This window comes from Colias eurytheme, chromosome 9, assembly GCF_061535395.1.
Source record: "Colias eurytheme isolate Ceu_HAF_F1 chromosome 9, ilColEury1 Martin Lab GWU primary, whole genome shotgun sequence".
NCBI lineage: Eukaryota > Metazoa > Arthropoda > Insecta > Lepidoptera > Pieridae > Colias > Colias eurytheme.
Window position 1 is genome coordinate 1908749 of NC_142988.1, and position 20297 is coordinate 1929045.

Genomic DNA, 20297 nt, shown 5'->3' on the forward strand with positions numbered 1-20297 from the left:
ACACGATTGCGTGTTGTAAGAGCAATAACTATTTATTAAATGCTATTTACATAATTACGTCGTTAGTTTAAGTTATTGAGTGGTGACTGTTATGAATAAGTGTTCTTTTATACAGTTTTTTTTTTCATATTTTTATCAACGCACAGATAATGTAACTTTGTATTTACAAGAGCTTCCCGTTGTATAGTCTTTTTGGCAACCAGTGATGGTTATTTTTTCATACATTTAAGAGCATTTATATACTGTTGCTGTTTTTCTTACATATACTTTGTTTTTTTGTTTTTTATACAGCTTGAAATATATGGAGATATATTATTTGATTTGTTTTATTTAAATCTATTTTTATGTTCTTGGATAAAGGAAACAACTGCTTCAAACTATTGTTTATTAAAAAATGTTCTGAAGATTTATAACATAAAGACCTTTGTTACGTCGCTTTTATGAGTAGTAAAAATGTAAGTCAAATAATTTATATTGTCTATGTAAAAACATAAAGGCGTTATAAACTCTATACAAAAATAGTTGGAACAAGCAAGACATTTCCATAAAACGCGCACTTTTACTAGATACACGCAATTTTAATATACATGCTTTAAGTTTATGTAGCTTAAATTTTCGTTAATATCAACATTTAATTTAATACAAGTAGCCAATAACCCCACACGCGACAGCTGGTCCTGAGGTACCATTAACCGCGCTATCTTCAGTACCAGCTCTACCATAGTCGTCTTCACTGCTGGTTACAGCGATCGCCCTGCCGACTATAGACCTGGGGCCAGCGAGAGATACCAAATGGTCGACAATTTTGACGTTCAGAAGGGTGTTCTCTTCAGCTTTTATGTTGCCTAAGTCGCCGACGTGGCGGATCTGGTCGCGGGGACCGCCGTGGCGACCCTGTAAGAAAGCAGGTTACATAATATTGTAGGGTTGAGTTTTTAAAATGTATCCTAAAATAGCATTATGTTCTGCTACATCGCTATTTGTGGAGACATTCAAATCCTGCTTATAAGTATCACTATAGTTCTGTGGTATCACTTATTCAATACAAAAAAAATGACGTAGAGTATTTTCCTATTAGTCTGTGCTATTAGCCAGTAAATGTTAACAAAATAAATATTCCAAATGTTTACCATAATAATATGACAGCCTGCAAAACCAGCAATTGTTTTTTTTCAAAGAACAGTTTAAGAATTCATTCAATACGTCAAGTAGACTCACATAATACGCAATAAAATGCGGTCCAATATCCTGACAATTGTCCTTAATAGATCCAGCCTGGTGCACATGCAGACCATGTAGGCCCGGAGACAGGCCCGTGACATTCCCCTCTATGGTCACAGGGCCGTTGGGCAGCACCTGCGTGAATATGAGTGTGCCCTCTACACTAGAGCCTTCGTCTGCTTTGAGGTAGGCGACTGCTTGAAGACCGTGCGTTCTGTAGCCCTGTGGAAAGAATACTTGTAAACAAAAAAAGAGCGCGTGTGCCAAGCACACGTGTTAGAAGTGAAACTTCCTTACTCCATGACGTGACGGTTGCCATGACGCGACCTTGAAATTTTACACTCAACGCTCCTAAAGAAGTTTCACTTCAAAAAACATTATTAGAAACAGATTTACGTTTCAAGAAATACGATAATATACGAAGATAATACTATTTTTTTAACTCCTTAAGAATTGTACAGGAAAATACGACAATACTAATGTATTGATAAATAAAACAACAAGCGCACATCCTATCTGTATATTTATTGAATTAAAATAATACCTAAATATCGTGAGAACGTGAGAAATTTTATTCATAATCTTTGTTTGAATAACAGTATTCAAACAAAGATTATGAATAAAATTCCTGAAGTAATTAAGTCACTCTTATCTAAAGTCTAAGCTGAGTAATTCATTGTAAAATAATTGTTATCTATATGCATTTTACATGTAATTAGTTAAACCACCTTGACTACTTCGTTACACGCGACATTGTAGATTTTAATACTTGATTATGGATAAGTAGTTATTTAATATCTTTCATAAGATGAAAACTAAAAACCTATGTTTAACCTATAATTCTATTTATGTCTTACTAAAATAATAGGTGATTATAGTCAGAAATGGAATTATTTTGTATCCCGCCTTTTAGATATTGTGTGTTCAATTAATTTAACGAATATTTTTTTTTCTATTGGGGTAACTGATACCTACATAATAATATTACAACTGCTTTTGCCAAGGGATTAATAAAATGAAAATAAACTTTTCCACTTAGTTTTTCCACCACTTTAGATACATAATGTCGTAAGGCATCACGATTGACGAATTGTGAATGTGAATGATACGAAAATATATTTTTTTGCAATGAAGACAATTATTAGTTATTTATTACGTCATGTAAATATTGATTAAGGAAACGGCAACTGATCACGAAGCATTGAAAAATCGTGACTCAACTTTACTACGGTATCGTAGGTATGCAAATTTGTCCAAATGCTAAACATCGTGCTTTTCGTGATGGCATTCAACGGGATTGATGGTAATTATTGGGTGTAATTACTCACATGTAAACGCTTCCTTAATCAAGAGTAAAGACTTGGAAAATTTAAGAAAATATTCAGTTCCTATTGTTAAACTCAAACAGTTATTTAATCAAATAAAATTCGTTTAGAAGCGCTTTTAAATCGTCATATTACAGAAAATTAGGTTGGCTGAAAGCTGAAAGATGTTTCAAAATATGGCCCTATTGTATTTATCACTGATCTGTGATTGATGCTTTCCAAAGCACAGAGTTTAACTAGCTTACCACCCGCGGCTTCGCCTGCTTTGTCTTAGACCTAATAAATTATACCTATAGATACTAAAACCTTCCTCTTGAATCATTCTAACTTAAAAAAAAAACGCATCAAAGTCCCTATGTCCCCATGTATGCTTAAATCTTTAATCGTTAGTTTTAAAGATTTAAGCATACATGGGGATATGGGACAGAAAAGGCGACTTTGTTTTATACTATGTAGTGATGATACTCACTTCCAAGTCAATCTGCTTCTCGCTGCGTTCTCCGGTGATTGGATACGGTTCGCCGAGCCCCTGTAAATTGGTGCCATTATATTTTTGTATTATCTATGTTTTATGTTTATCAAAACGTATCTATCGTGTATTCTGTGTATTTACACAAGCTATGTTGCCTTATATACGTTTGTATGTCATAAACGAAGTAATAACAACAGTATGGTTACCTATCTTAATCTCGAATTTTAATATTCCGAATATCATAATCCAGAAAACGTTTGGACATTTTTTCATAACCCGGAATTTTAAAATTTAAAGTTTTGTTTGCCATATAATCGCAACTCCGAATTTCATTTGCCCATTTCTTTATTTGTTCGACGTTTTACAATCCAGACGAATGAGTTCCAGACATACGAAATCTAAATGCACAAAATCCAGATGACCGTAATCCATATGCACGAAAGCCAGATTTATAAAACACAAATTTTTGAAATACAGTTAATTGATATCCAGACAAACAATGTCCAGATTTTTGAAATTCAAATAAACGATATCCAGCAAAACGATATCCAGCAAAACGAAATCCTTCCAGGGAGACGCAGCACGAACCTAACCTAACCTTCTGAATAGATTTTAACACTTTAACCTTTCTGTAATGGGCAAGTAAAACAATAGCGAGTCGGTTCTGGCACTCGCCGGCCGCTGCCGCGGCACGCTCGCTTCGCTCGCTCGGCTCGTGCATGGGGGGTCACAGTTCAAACCTAACCTAACCTACTGAGTCGAATTTGCCACTTAAACCTTTCTGTAATAGGCAAGTATATCGCGGTCACATTAACTTGACGCATGGGCCATGGGCAAAATGACAAAATGACGACATCGAAGCCATGCAGCATGGCTTTGATGACGTTATTTTGTATCGGTAACATCTCTGCTAACCATACTGACGATTGCCGGGCGAGCTAAGGGAATGCGGGGGGAAGCAGGCGGGTTTTCGCATTCCAGCGATGCGTCAAGTTAATGTGACCGCGTTGTAAAACAATAGCGAGTCAGTTCTAGCGTGGGGGTCGTAGTTCAAACCTAACCTACTGAGTCGACTTTGACACTAAAACTGGTCTGTAATGGACAAGTAAAACAATAAATTTACTTACTGACAATGATTATTTTCAGTCGATAGTAAAGGTATAATCACGATTGTATGGAAATCAAATAAAAAGATTATGAAAATCTGGCAATAGTTTATCTGTTATACGATTATATGGGAACCAAATAAAAAGATTATGAAAATTTGGCAATAGTTTATTTGGAAAATGGTACGATGGGAAACAAAAAAAAGTATTCTGAGAATCTGGTATAATGAGATCTGTATTATGAGAATACGGGAAACAAAAAAATACTTTTTAAAAATCTGGTTTTGGTGCATCTGGAAATTGATTCATCTGGGAAATTAAAAAAGGAATTTCAAAAATTTGTCATTCATTACATCTGTCTTTTAAAAGTTCTAACAACCGTTTTCGGGGTTTTAAGATTCGGGTAATAGAAATTCGAGTTTTTAATAGGTTACCCAACAGTATTTATTATTTGAAGGTTCGAGAAATTGTAAGAAAGTTATGCTAATATAATATTATAGTACTTATCGGTGCTTATACTAGTTATCAACTGGTTACCTAGGTATTTCATTTTTAGCCTACGCATGGAAAAAGAAATTAAAATTTTAGCGTAAGTATTAAAACTATTTTTTCTGAGCAACGTAATTATAGCTTTTATAAATAAACCCATATTATGCTCTTAATTAATTGTAAAAACGTTTAATTAATTTGTTTTCACAAAAAAATAAATAAAAAAAAAACAAAAACAAGGCGAGTCAAGAAGGTTCTACCACAGACTAATAATAATTGCATAAACAAGTTCTACGTTCGTCAGTTTATACATATATTGTTTGTGTTTGTTCATTTATATTTTTATAGTATCGGACCACATTTGAAAACTAGAGTCAGAGAATTTATAAAGAAGAGTATTAACTAATCCCCTGTAAATTAAGTAAAAAACATCTATTAGTTTAGTTTCTTATCTAGTTCTTTATCTCTGTACCATTCTCTCTATAGAGAGAATGGTACAGAGATAACTAAACATGCTTCAAAAATTTGCTACAAAATAGCATCAAATACAAAATGCTATATAGACTAGAGTAGATAATTTTTGAAACAAAAAAAAATCGCAGTCGGATGAAACCCATTAGAAAAGGAGGGGAATATGATAAAAATGTAAGGAAAAATAAATTACGGTCAATCCGAGTTCGGGAAGCGGGAGGGGGGAGCTTTTAAGAGAAAAAAATGGTTTCTCTCGATTTCCGACAAAACTACAAGTCCTATAGAAAAAAGTTCAATGGCAAAGTTGTAGGTAATTAAAAGTTCTACAACTTTTGTATTCACAATTTTTTCACATAACCTAAAAATTTAGGTGAATAATTCAAAAAACCAAGTTTTTGGTCTTTTATTGCTATCTACTTCAAAATTTATTTTTTTTCTACGAAATTTGGTGGAAACTTACTTTATTATGTCCCAAATACACTGTAATTTATTTGATTGAAAATATTTATTTTTTCGCCTTATTTTGAATTAATACCAAAAAAACAACCTAATTTTCAATCGAAAAGTCACCCGTCAAAATATCAGCTTTTTTCAAAAACTGGGGGTGCCTTTTATTCATTGAAATCTCTACTTTCATATGGTGTAAAAAAAATAAACACCACCCATAGTAAATGTTCTCAGGAAATGCATACAAACAGTCTGAAAATTAGCTTTTACTAAATCAGGCACACTTCTCGAACTACCTGAAATGTTTTTATCGACATCATTTTGCTTTTGAATATGCTGTAAAATATTAACCTTAGAACAGATAATTATTTTTCTTTTGAAATATTACCGAAAAGCCGATACAAGAGAAGATATAGAGTTCAAGAAGTGTGCCTGATTTAGTAAAAGCTCATTATCACACTGTTTGTATGCATTTCCTGAGAAAATTTACTATGGTGGTGTTTATTTTTTTTACACCATATGAAAGTAGAGATTTCAATGAATAAAAGGCACCCCAAGTTTTTGAAAAAAGCTGATATTTTGACGGGTGCCTTTTCGATTGAAAATTAGTTTGTTTTTTTGGTATTAATTCAAAATAAGGCGAAAAAATAAATATTTTCAAACAAAAAAATTACAGTGTATTTGGGACATAATAAAGTAAGTTTCCACGAAATTTCGTAGAAAAAAAAATAAATTTTGAAGTAGATAAAAATAAAAGACCAAAAACTTGGTTTTTTGAATTTTTCACCTAAATTTTGAGGTTATGTGAAAAAATTGTGAATACAAAAGTTGTAGAACTTTTAATTACCTACAACTTTGCCATTGAACTTTTTTCTATAGGACTTGTAGTTTTGTCGGAAATCGAGAGAAACCATTTTTTTCTCTTAAAAGCTCCCCCCTCCCGCTTCCCGAATTCGGATTGACCGTAATTTATTTTTCCTTACATTTTTATCATATTCCCCTCCTTTTCTAATGGGTTTCATCCGACTGCGATTTTTTTTATCTTTTCATTATTTTCAAAGGCTTCTACCCCAGTCTAATAATAAATGTAGGTGTCACGTCCGTCATCAAATGGCAGTGCTTAAGTGGCATGTAGTTTTTTATTTATGTGCTCTTTGATTGACATTACCACGTTTTACCATTAGGCAAGTTCGTTTACCTTATTATAAAGATGAAAAAAACATTATTACCTACAAAAATAAAAATTCCGTCAAATTTCCCGATATCAAATTTCAAAATTAGTTACTATTTAATTAGGCACCTATATTTTTAGCTTTGCCGTTTGATAAAGATAAAAATATATAAAAAATATCCTACTTACTTAACTATAACTAAAACGTTTAACTAACTACATGTGACTTTATGACGAAAATAAGGTGATAGAGAATTATTTGCCTTATAAAAGCATAAGGGAATAAGTATTATAATTTCATTATGATGTTTTTCTATAATTAATATAGAAATTATAGACCATTTTTTCAAAAATATATATGATAATTTTAGACCAGGTTCGATTTTTGAAACAAAAAAAAAAATAACAGCAGGATGAAATTTCAACTTAACCAAAAAATCAACCTAATTTTCAAACGAAAATTCTCACGTCAAAATATCTATATAAACCTCAGATAAACTGTATTAATAGTCCAAACAATAAAAATATAGGTATTTTATGCTCCATTTTGTAATTGTAACATACCTAAAACGATTATAGAAATTATAACAACAGTGCACACAATGTATTTGTTTACGCTAGAATATGACTAATGTTTTTAAAATGAATGTACTTTTTTTCAATTTTCATTAAAATATTTAGGACTATAAAAAAACTCACATAGAGATATGGCTCCATTATGACTTCATACACATTGCTCTGGTAGTCCTCTATCGGAGGCAAAGCTTTAATAATCAAATTTCTTCCATATCCCGGAATACCTTTCACAGGCTTGCCATTTAAAACTGTGAATATCCACAACATTTGACACATGAACGCATGAAACCTTAGATTCATTATTTAAAAAAAAACGATTCCCGCGCAATTTGAATTCAGAAGCTTTTCAGACGTGCCGACTTTGCAAATGGCCACCTACCAATGATTTGCTCTTCGGTATAAAGATGGTAAATGGTGTTTTTTTTTCGTTTAATCGTGTAATGAATACGTGAGGATTTTGGATGGTTGTCATTAGGTCTTCGTGAGGGAGCTGCCAAGGTTCTATAATTGCGTGACGTGAACATCATTTAGACACGGCATTGTTATGGTATAGCTATTAGATTTAGAGAATAAATAATGTTGATACGTTTGTTTTCGGCTATCGATAATCGAATTGGGATCAGTGTAAACATGTGTGTTTTAAATAAAATATTAATAATACCATTAGTCAGTAGGTAAGTAGTAGATACGTATATAAAGATCAGCTATTGTATACAGAATAATATTTCTTTGTTTACACATACAATACAATACAATCATATCAGGACCACTAATAGGGCATCTTTTTAACGTTAATTAAGAAAATGTATTGATCTGTTGACTGAAGTTTAATTGAGTGTGGCTTCGTTTTTTTATTTAAATTCTTATTTAATAAGTAGGTAAAGAACAAATTAATTGATTACACACACGGATAAACAAAGAAATATTAAGATAAAATAAAAGAAAATTCATAAATACGAAAAGGTATCTAACCTTACGTTATATAGGTAAAGCAATTTTATTTTTTAAATAATCTACAATTACTCAGAGCTGTTACGAAATATTATGTTCTCAATGTTTTAAATAAATTGTTACTACAAACCTGATTATTACAGAAGTAAATTATACTTTGTGTACATATGATTAACTTTAGTAGACGTAAATGATAGGTTTTCTTCAATAACACTACGCTCTCTTAAAAAGTGACCGCCTCCTTGGTACAGTGGTTGACGCGTGAGCGTAGCACCGAGGGGTACTGGGTTCGATTCCCGGTGGAGACGAAGAAAAAAAAATGTCTTGGTCTGGTAGGACACAGAAGGCTGATCACCTACTTGTCCCTAAAGAAACCCCACTTGGGGACATGGGACTTCACACACTTCTTACTCTTAAAAAGTTCATTCGTTTCTACTTATTTTATAAGTAACTAGGTATAACTAATATGAAACAACAGATAATGTGTGTTATAAATGCAATAAAATTTCAAAATAGTCTTTATTTATACTACTTATATATATACTACTATACTATATATATGTTACGGCTAAAGGTAGGTGAGAACATAAACTTAAGATTAGCCGGCTAAACTTAGGTTTATTTTCGACGAGGTGTTAATGTTAGTTTGTTCTATCTTTAGCCGGCTAAACTTAAGTGTAACCGCAGGCCCGTGGCTAAAAATGTCGGGGTGGGTAGATTTGGTTACTATAATACATGTAAGGAACAGGGCGAGTGTTTTCTGGCACTTCGCCGGCTGCTGCCGCAGCACGCTCGCTGCGCTCGCTCGGCTCGTGCGGGTCTTAAGAGTTCTAACCTAACCTAACCTAGCCACCAGCTTTCTGCCCTGAGTCGGGGTGGGTAGATTTGGTTACTATAATACATGTAAGGAACAGGGCGAGTGTTTTCTGGCACTGTGCGGGCCCCTCAAGCCCTCCACCGGCCCGGCGCTAACCAAATCTACCCACCCCGACATTTTTAGCCACGGGCCTGCGGTTACACTTAAGTTTAGCCGGCTAAAGATAGAACAAACTAACATTAACACCTCGTCGAAAATAAACCTAAGTTTAGCCGGCTAATCTTAAGTTTATGTTCTCACCTACCTTTAGCCGTGACATATATACTATATATACTTTATAATATAGTTATATTCATAAATTACCTACATCTGAAAAAGCTATTATGAAGGTGGGAAATTGAATTTATTAAAAAAATATAAAAGGAATAAGTATAATGCAGGAAGCCATAAAAATTGGGCACATAAGATTTGAATTTTGAGGATCACATTCACATGTAAACCCGAAGAATATTCACTAGTTATCACATTAGCTTATGTGAACAGGTGTTATTATGTATGTTTGTCTAGCATTATGAAGTTATTATCACACGACGACCTTTAACTGCAATCAAGTAACCATTATTTTAATTCCTTAATTAAGATTTAAAACAATTGATGTTTCGTATAATTCAAAAGAGTGTTTTATGCATCTGATAATAGAAAAGATCCTGTCTTCGATCGAATTTAAAATCATCATAAGGTTCGATGCAGATTTACCGAAGGAATATAATACAATTGTTTATATGAATATTATATACAACAATTTAAAAAAAATGTGTGCGTGTACTAGTGTACACACGTAAGAAGTGAAACTTCTTTATGACCTTATTTTTCAAAAAATAATTTACTATATGCAACTTTACACGTACGTCGAATCAAAGATGGCGCGTAACGGAAAAATGTCACGCGTAACGAAAAAATGTTACACTAAATTTTTTTCCAACCCCGATAAAGAAGTTTCACTTCAAAAAACTGTGTATGTTTAGGTTCCAATGTACCTACACTTATTTAAATTAGATTAATTGGGCCAACAATAGATGCCACTAAATAAAGCTAGAGCTATAATACAATCCTTTTTATTATTACTTCCTAATATTACATGCCTGGCTCATTGCTAAACAGTGTGCGTATTCGTAGAATTACAAATATAATATTATAAAAGCTATCTTTGGTAGAATCCTTGGTTCGATTCCCAGCGAGCGCTTTAAACTAAAGAAAGAGAGTCTATAAAGATAGAGCGATACTTAAACTAACTCCTAATTCAACGTAACTATAAATTGGACGTGCCTTCAACATCCATTACCACCTCCTTACATACCTATTAAAAAAAATAACACACGTCAAACACCTGTCAAAACACAAGCGCGTCACGCCGCAGCTTATGAAAAAAGAAATAAAAAACATCGCTATGGTGTCGTAATGAACCGGGACTTCGTGTACGACCAGAACAGACCAACGGTATGGTCCCGAGCTGGTAGTACACTCAATAAATGGCTATGGGGTGCCCTGTGTTGTGGGGTGCCTGGCATACCTTGTTACTTCTGTACCTGCTGCGAGAAACTTGATGATGGCATGGACCGGGATAGGCCTACAGTGCATCGTGAGTTACGATAGCCTATAAAGCAGTTTAGAAAAAATAAATGTATATATATTGTGTAGATATATTCAGGGTGGGGTAAGGGTGAACAGGGGATTTAGTAAACAACTAACAAGATTTTTTTTTCTATAATCAATCAGATGTATTTCCAATAATTTAATAAACTGGAATCGGATCTATAAAATGAAATATTATTTACAGTTGTAAAAGAGGAGGTATTTAGAATAAGGTAGTGGAGTTGTTTCCAACCACCCTTGTTCACAATTACCCGGATTGACTATTATATATCACGTGTTCAGATTTGATAATAATGAATGTAATTTTGCTCATCATAGTAATTTGATTTAAATCTTGGTGTAACTCATGGCCATTGAGATATTTCAATGATATTATTTCAGGAATCAGGACGTGAAAACTATTACAATTTAATCATTTATATCATCCAATATAAGTCCTTCTTATTCTGTATGTTAGTTACAGTCATTAGCTTCTTCTTCCTTATTCCTAAATTCCTAAAGTTAATATTTTAGATAGTTCCGTATTAATGTTTTGGAGACTTTGGAGTGTTGGTAGGAGCCATGAAGTAGTAGGTATATTTTAATACTCGTAACTAGTATCTAATAATTTAAAAATGCTTTAATATTTGGATACATTTCGGTCACGGTTATTTGACCGCTTAATAGCATAGTTTGTCGTGCATTAGCAATTAATAAATAATTATATAATCATGTGCTCTGTGCTTTTGTAGTTGGAAAACAGTAATTACAGTTCAGGATGCAGTGCTGTCTCTATGCTTTAAGGTGTATCTTTAGGGAAATAATTAAGGAATAATTAAACATATTGGTCAGGTAGTTAAAAGAAAGATAAAAAAATAATAATATTGTAAACACAAGAGTATTCCGAATGTGTATTAGAGCCGGTAAAGCAGATATCTTATAAAAAGCTCTTTGTAGAAGTTGTTAAGGAGGTATTAATACTATGTTGTTTCGTCTTCTCATACCCAAATCAGATTATTCTCATCACGTTTCTCTATGATAACACATCAAACGTAGATGTGAGATAAACAGGTAACCGCGATACGTTATAACTTAGTTGTCCGAATCAAAAGGTTGTTTTGGATCTGGGTCACGGCCATGGTAATGTTATCTATATCATTACATGACCGGACGATCGTAATAGCAATCCTTATTAAAATAATGTATTTAACAATAATTGGCCATCAGGCGACCCACTATAAGCGCGAGCACAGAAACTCTCCTCAAAGTATTCATATCCCCATCTTTGAGAATTTATATGCGAAGTTTATGAGGAACTAATTATTCATAGTAGGTAATGATAATACATACATTCATACTCACGATGAAGATACTGACGATAGTTTTCGTGTTCGCGCATCAGCTCCTTTACCAACTCTCATATTAAAAATATTGTAAATTACAGAAGCCACAGCGACATCAGAACGTGCATCCCGTCCACACCGACCGCACGCGCCTCGTAGTAGAAAATCTACTCCAGAAATGCTATCTGCCGTTCGTTGTGCCCTCTCTCAACTGCAGGGCGAACCAGCGCCACCACTACCCGACTCTGACTCTAAGGGACACAAGGAACCTGGTTGAGAGCTGAATAGATGGAAGAGCCTCTTGTGATACAGTTGATCGAATAAATATGTTCGATTGTGTTGGTGTTTTTTATTGAATATTGGGGACCATGTTTTGGTTAAATTGTATTTGCATTGGCTAGAGCTGATAGCCACCTAAATGCTACAGAAAAATATCCGTATAAATTTAATTTTGAATGACTTTTTCTGTTATTAGGTATTTTGCGAAAAATGTATTTTGTCTCTATCAATATGAAGTGACTCTATCTACTTTAACTCTATATTTTAACTGATCGTTTTCATAGAGCATTTATTCAATATTGAAAACTTGCTCTTAAAAATAAAAGGCGGTTCATGTTACATTCTTGTTTATTTTCTTTTGTATCCTGAATTCAAGATGTAGGTACATAGAGCAAATTTATCGAAAATTCAAGTTCCTTTTCAAAATGTCTGGTTTATTGTAAGGAACGCTTAATCGGTTTATTTTGCTATTTTAAATTATAGGCATAGACTTAGAAAATAAAAGGGGCATAGATATTGGTGCTAAATACGTACGCCTGTATGAGGAGGTATTGAAGGAGGTTACACATAATAATATTATAACCTCGATTTAGGTCGCAGTACTTTCTTGACGATTTCTTATCAACAAGGCTTTCCACTTGAAGTCAGGTACCTACTGCAGTGTTGCGCCTGATCTTGTATAGTGTCGTGTTGTTTAGTGAAGTGTGTTTTTTTTCGGTAAGTGATTTGTTTTTAATGCGAGGTGACTTTGCACAGATACAATTATTATTATTACGTATCAATATATAACAACAGAAGAACTACGTCGTGGAACTTTTGTGTACGCAGTTCTTTTTAGATACATACCAGTATTGTGTTGTTATGTAGTTAGGTAAATAATAAATTACTTTATAATTAAAATATTAAAGAGGCGTAAGTAGTCATAGTTAAATAATGGTAGAGCTGTTATGATTGGTTTTTATATAGATAAACGTCTGTTTTCATTGTGAATTTTTCTTTCATTTACGAAATGTAAATAGACCCTTTTGTAAGGAAAATTAAGTATACTACCAGTTTGACTAACTGAGTGCATTAGATAAACAAATCACGTTTTCAAGGTAACGTAATGGTTAAGTACTTGTTTACATCATGTAAGTATTTAAGCTAGATATACTTCACACATGGTTTGGTCATTTAAAAGTATAAATCCTAATAAGAATACAGAATTTCTACGCAAAAATTTCGACTTTGTTTGCTCTGCTCTAATGTGAGAGACGAGCAAAGGAATACATTTATTTACATAACGTTTATAAGTAATGTTATTTTGGAGTGTAGATAGTATGACTATGGTATAAAATGTGTATCTAAAGAAAAACAATTTTAAAGGGTGTTTTTTACGCACATTAAAATATACAAAATCAATGTAATTGAATGGATGGAAAGCTTTGAAAATTACGTTTGGCTCTACCTAATGTCATCATACTCTAGTTTTATATGTCTTATATTAGATACTATTGAAACCATATTGAAACACATCGATTTTATTCAAGAATAGAGTTGGTATTACATTTCACATTAGAAAACGATTGGAAGCAATTATTTCAAGACATAGTAACACTGCATCGGGTATGGAAGGCAAGCAAGTGACCATCATGGTCAGAGTATTTAAGGTCACTGTGATGTATTACTCTTGTTAATGAACTTTAGTAAATAGACCAAGGTGTTCGAGCTGAGACGAAATATATTATTTATCTGAACATGTAATGCTTAGTTCCTTCATCTATATACATTAGATGACTATGCTTTATTGATAAACTATTAATTAAAATGAGGTAAAATTTGGCGCAGACAGCGTTTGAGCGTAAGATAGAGTTATTACTCTGTCTGTTACGCTTTTTCGCCTAAAACACTTGACCAATTGTGATGAAATTTGAACCGATATAGACTTTAGATAAATCATGACAGTCCATTATTGTACAAAGATTTCCTTATTAGTATTTTCTTGCGCCTGGTTTTCGCGAGTAGTTATTTATTATCGACTAGCGACCCGCCCCGGCTTCGCACGGGTGCAATGCTGATACTAAATACACTACAGAAAAACTTTTAACGTTGTATATAAAAACATAGCGGCCCGGCCGGCCGGTATCGCCGCAAACGGTACGCCCCGCAATTTTTAAATCTGTAATATCTTCGAAAATATTCACTTAAATCATACGGTGTAAAGGGCCATATAGATCTATATTAAATGAACAATGTATTCAAGGTATTTAATTGGTTAAGGATTAATGCTGTATTGGTTAAAATCGCTTCGAAAATTAGCCATTATTTGTCGTAAAAAGTAAATGACAAAAAAAAGTTATTGTGGGTTATCCATAAGAGATAGACATATGCCATCGCGGACTTTTCTGTAGACCTTTTCAATGTGTACAATACTTAGTACATTATTTTGATAAAAATCGTAGGGTTCAGCCTGCGTTTGCAATGTAAGCGGATAAAATGTAATTATTTACGACATCACATTAGAAACCTCAAAAATAACAGTACTTCTCCACTATTTAATGGATGTTATTATACATATAAACCTTCCTCTTGAATCACTCTATCTATTAAAAAAAACCGCATCAAAATCCGTTGCGTAGTTTCAAAGATTTAAGCGTACAAAGGGACATAGGGACATAGGGACATAGGGAAATAGGGACAGAGAATGCGACTTTGTTTTATACTATGTAGTGATAATTCATTATACTATTATCAAAAAGTATTTTATTTCTATTTCCCTATTCTTTGATATCTTTCTATATTTGAGATAAAAATTACACAACTTTTAAATTGTTGATAAGAAGATTTGTGATGTTATTATCTATTCCTGGACGCTAACAAAATAATATTATTATAATTATTATTATATTTTAAATATTATTAAATTTAATATTTTAAATATTATGAATTATAATATGATATCGATAGCGCCATCTGGTTTGGAACTAAGCAAAGTTTGCAAAAACTTGTTTCATCCGTTTTTTAGAAAATTTTCTCAGGAGTGCGTTTACACACTTATAGTATAATGTTTTTATAAAAAATAATACATAAAATAATAATTAATGGAAATTATACTTACTTAAATGAAGGTAATCGTAATATTAACACTAGAATAAGATTTAACTAATACTGTATGGGCTATGTGGCCTTAAATAAATGAATTTTATTTATTTACTTATTATTTAAAGAAAACATTACAACACTTGATACACACAGATAGAGAGTATCGTGATAACTTATTCAACACTGTGCGAAGTTTTCCCTTAACCTTTAACTGTTAAAGTTTAACACATACATAAAAATTAATATAGAAAATATGGGAATAATAATGCGATATAAAATTAGGTAGGTACAGGAAACGTATCTGCAAATAAATAGTAAATACATATGTAATACCTATGTACATATTTACTATTTATTTATTATAGGTACCTATTATTATCATCTGAGATTACTATGCGAAATATTTTATGCGTAGATATAACGTATTGTATGAGTTACTCTTTGTTGTTATTTTTTTCTTTGCAAAATTATCTTTACGATAAAGTTTTTAGCCAGTGGAAAATAAATCAATTGACTGATAATAAGGATGTTTTGTTCATTATCTACAATGTTTATTAATGACTAGAGTAAAGGAAATGTACTGCGACTTTTTATTTACAAAAGATTAGCGCCCCTTATGATTTTAAAAGAGCAATTACACAGATCCTTGCCGGCTCTTCTCTGTAGAAACTGTTTTCCAATACCAAACCGGTGGTAAATGACAAATCCATTCTAATATTATAAAGCTGAAGAGTTTGTTTGTTTGAACGCGATAACCTCAGGAGCAGTGTTAGAAAGCCCATATTATATCGAGGAAGGTTATTATTTTATCATCACGCTGGAGCGGAGCCACGCGGGCGAAACCGCGGAGCGCAGCTAGTCTATGATATGACGATTCAAAAGTGCTTCATGAAGAAGCCGAAGAGCAAATAAATGTTTTAGTTTGAGTTTATTGACCCATAAGAAGATAGAGAATTCGATTGCTTAGTCAAAGAAAAACTTGCATAGTTCCCGTTCCCGTTGGATTTACGGTATAAAAACATCCTATAAGTGAAAGAATAACAAAAAAAAAAACAAATAAATATATAAACTTTCGAATTTATAATATTAGTAGGATAAGGTACGCAAAATATATTATATCCTTCAATGCGGGAGGACCCGCGGCCATTACCTACTATTGACTATTACTACGACTGTATATAACACTGTATCTTATTGTTACAATAACACATGTTATATTTAATCTTCACTACATAGTATAAGGGTCAATCAATTTTTAAAGGTCCCGATCATAATTTTCTCGTATTTTTTTTTTTACTTAATTTTCAGCATTTTACTATTTCATTTAGAAGATAATTCTTCGTAGATTAAGATTATATAAGCAGCAGTGCAGTTGATTTAATACATTTGTGGATTTACCTTCACGAACCGATCTATTCACGGGAAATAATGTCCTTTGGACAACTTACACAATAGTACTTTTTTAAATGTTAAATTCCCTTAAGAATTAAAACAAATTCTTCTAATATTAAATAATAAATAATATTTTGATATTTGTTCTATTTACACCCAAAATACGAAATATTTTTATTAAAATTGAAACGAATGATGTCTTTTGAACAACCAAATAATGTTTCATATATAAAAAAGTTTCAGTAAAGCGGAAATAGTGATATTTTTTACAAAAAAACTATTAAGGCGAGGTTGTTACGTATCGCATTATTGATTTTACTTAATTAAAATGAACTGATTCTCGATATAACTGAATGAATGAAGTATAATGTGATTTTCATATGGGGACATCTTAGTTGTAGTAGTAGCGTCTTGATTTTTGAAATGTTAAAATTACAATTAAACTAGACATAAAATCGCGTAATAAAAATGTGTTCCTGAAACAGCCGAGTAATAAACAAAACATGAACTATTTAACTGTTAAAGTATAAGTTTTATATAATTATTGTCCTAGGTACAACCAAATTGTCCATGGTACAACCACTTTGGTTGGCCCAGTGACTGGTTGTCCGCGGGACATTTTTAACGTTTTGAGCCGCCAAGCAAATACTATTGTTATTTTATATATTAATCTCAGCTCACACTAAATTATAGACGAAAGCGCATCTCGTGTAGTATAATTGATAACAATGCATCAAGTACTTATGCTTTAATCACAGTTGTCTGACGGACTGACAATAAAGCCACCCCACACTCACCAACATCGCTCGGACGACTGTTGCCGTGATTTTATACAAATCAAAATGGCGTTTGAGCCCGACAGTTAATTGTTGTGTTTAGCTTGTTGTTTAGGAAACTACCGCGCCATTTGTGTTTTGTTTCCATAACTAAATTACGGTTGTCTGTGAGACCTGTGCCATGTAGATGATTTATGGGGACAAAAGTAAAATGCCTGAAAAACGTATTATATCCAATAAAAAAAAATATTTGTATGTTTTTATGTCAATAATCATGAACTGAATCAAGAAGTCTATTTGGTATTTATGGTCGTGATAGTATGTGTTCGTGATGCGAAGTTTGTTTATGCATAGTAGCTTGGGGACAAATGTGATAGTACTGGAAAATTGCATTTAGTCTCTGGACAACCATGAAACTACGCACAAATTAATAAAGCAAGTAAAATATTGTTCACAATAATGTTAGAAAATATTAAGAGGAATATAATTAAAACCAATTTAACTCTTTCTGATTTCATGTTTATTAATTATCGTTCAGGGACATGATGCGTGTACCGTCGGACCATTAAAAGTTGATCGACCCATAAAACAAAGTAACTTTCTCTGTCCCTATGTCCCTTTGTATGCTTAAATCTTTAAAACTACCCAACGGATTTTGATGCGGTTTTTTTTAATAGATAGAGTGATTCAAGAGGAATGTTCTAGTATATAATTTATTAGGTTTTAGGCAAAGCGGGCGAAGCCGAGGGCGGTAAGCTAGTATTATTATAAAAGAGATTAAAAAAAAACTGCAGATGTTCTACAGAATACGCCAGAGGTCAAGTCCGAAGTTTAGTTCTTTGCTAATAAAACCTAGTTATATTTCACGCTCGACAGGTTTATCCGAGAAATTGCAATATATTGTGCAATGAGAGAACCAGTTCATCTTCTTATTTCAGTTTGTGGCTTTTTATTTTCATTTAAAACACGATAAATGTAGACCACGATATCTACCGACATCTTAAAAAGAGACGTAAGCATCTTTATAATGAACTAGCGGTCCGCCCCGGCTTCGACCGTGCTATATATTTCGCAATAAAAGGTAGCCTAAGTTCTTTCTCAGGGTCTAAAGATTATCTGTGCTAAATTTCATCAAAATCGGTCCAGTAGTTGATGCGTGATAGCATACATACACACAAACCTTTCCTCTTTGTAATATTAGTATAGATGTAAATGTTATAAGTTATAACTTTACTTCTTTCTTTTAACGCAGAGGAAATCTTCTTAAGATACGTTTCGTTTTTAGTTTCGTTTCGTACGATCGTTTTTTGGGTGGAAAGACGAGCATGTGGGATTCTTACCCACTAAAACCTCCTCGGTAACTAGACCCAAAGTATGGTAAGCAGGGTCTCCGGGATCTCTAAAACTGTGTCTAAAACGCACCAGAGACCCCTCAAGTTATAACTTTACTAGTCTGAGGATTGGGTATTTAGAAATTCGTGGTAAAATTTGCCTCTCTATTTAAAACCTTTAAAGTTTACTTATAATAAGATTTTGTTTATCCGAAAAATTCTCTACATTTTGCGTCGTAATTTTATATGTAACATCAAAAGTGATTTAAATCCATAACAAACAGTCAGAAAGTTACTTACCAAAGCTTTTAAAGTTTTATTGCATAGATATCTTTCTATATCTGAATTAGTGGTATCTACTGTCATATCTGACAGAGGTTGTCAGAATGTTAAAGAGCTTAATGGCTCTAGGAAGAAATGGGTTGTTAGCAGCTGTACATGTAGGTAATTTACAGTATCAAAATATAGATATGACTGGGGAATTGTATAGATTATAATAGGATAACTTACAGATATACATTTTGCAATACGTTGTTACATTCTTATTTAGATTTCTATGGTTGGTACATTATGATAGTTTCAATATTTAATATCTAAGGTTTAAATATATCTGTTTGTGATAAATAGTAAAGTTAATGTTTTTCCCTGAAAGTAAATATTTCACAATTTTTCGCCTGTTTTTCTGCTGTTTACTTAATATGTAGAAACCAATGCAGTTTATTAATTTTAATTATAGCATCAGACAAATAAACATGCTTATTTCATAACAATTTCAATTTTTTACAAAACTTCTGTTTATTTCGAGAGTCATTTCCTTTAGCGTAAATTATCACAGAGCTTTTGCTCGAGATAGAACTTTTTGATGAAGATGTTCTTTAAATTTTAAAAATATCCGTTTACCGAATTTTTAGATTCTATTCCTCACAAGTAAAAATAAATATTAATAAAAAGTTGCTTTAAATAAGGAACAAGTGAGGACTTAATTGTTGTTTTTTTCAATAGAATAAGCATCGGTTTTTTTGGGTAATTTTTTGTCCTGACTCTATAACTTGTTTTTCTTTGGGTGTGGCTGCTATGAAAGTTCAAATTAAAAATACAATAAACATGTTATACTGTTTAATCTTGCTTAACTAATAGGATCAAAACGAGATAAGCTAACTACTTTAGAATTGCGTAAATATATGTACTTATATCTCATGTGATAGGTAGTAGACAGGCGAACGAAATAATAATAGTCTGTTTGAATGTAGTTGTCAGACTCTATCTGTTGGGCTCTAACACTATGTTAGGTATCTACTCTAAGTTTAGAAAAAAATAGTAAAATGACACGTGTTTATTTTAATGCTAAAGCATTAATTGATGTTGATCCGATTCGTCTGATTTTGGACCCAGAGATGGATTATCTATAGTTTGACGT

The 20297-nt window shown here is 32.6% G+C and overlaps 2 protein-coding genes across 3 annotated transcripts; one reads left to right on the forward strand and one right to left on the reverse strand.

Moving 5' to 3' along the window:
* Positions 1 to 371: 371 nt before the first annotated feature.
* Positions 372 to 7679, reverse strand: LOC149905624 (superoxide dismutase [Cu-Zn]-like). Its single transcript, XM_090105970.1, has 4 exons — positions 7402 to 7679; positions 3016 to 3075; positions 1219 to 1443; positions 372 to 894 (listed from the first exon to the last, which is right to left on the reverse strand). The coding sequence occupies exons 1-4, from the start codon at positions 7576 to 7578 to the stop codon at positions 637 to 639; spliced, it is 720 nt and encodes a 239-aa protein (XP_089962096.1). The 5' UTR covers positions 7579 to 7679; the 3' UTR covers positions 372 to 636.
* A 166-nt stretch (positions 7680 to 7845) lies between these two features.
* On the forward strand, positions 7846 to 12360 carry LOC149905625 (uncharacterized). 2 transcript variants are annotated; one of them, XR_016457051.1, is made up of 2 exons: positions 7846 to 7952; positions 12123 to 12210. XR_016457051.1 is itself a non-coding variant. In XM_090105090.1 (2 exons), the coding sequence occupies exons 1-2, from the start codon at positions 10505 to 10507 to the stop codon at positions 12296 to 12298; spliced, it is 357 nt and encodes a 118-aa protein (XP_089961216.1). In that variant the 5' UTR covers positions 10344 to 10504; the 3' UTR covers positions 12299 to 12360. The 2 variants fall into 2 exon arrangements, 1 of the variants encoding a protein (XP_089961216.1); XM_090105090.1 differs by lacking the exon at positions 7846 to 7952 and adding an exon at positions 10344 to 10685 and having other exon boundaries at positions 12123 to 12360.
* The last annotated feature ends 7937 nt before the right edge of the window (positions 12361 to 20297 follow it).

Coding starts and splice junctions, on each gene's coding strand:
- LOC149905624 (XM_090105970.1), bottom strand. CDS start 7,578: ATGAATCTAAGGTTTCATGCGTTCATGTGTCAAATGTTGTGGATATTC. Junction 3,076..7,401: donor TAATGGAGCCATATCTCTAT/GTGAGTTTTTTT, acceptor ACCAATTTACAG/GGGCTCGGCGAACCGTATCC. Junction 1,444..3,015: donor AGAAGCAGATTGACTTGGAA/GTGAGTATCATC, acceptor TTCTTTCCACAG/GGCTACAGAACGCACGGTCT.
- LOC149905625 (XM_090105090.1), top strand. CDS start 10,505: ATGAACCGGGACTTCGTGTACGACCAGAACAGACCAACGGTATGGTCC. Junction 10,686..12,122: donor GGATAGGCCTACAGTGCATC/GTGAGTTACGAT, acceptor TGTAAATTACAG/AAGCCACAGCGACATCAGAA.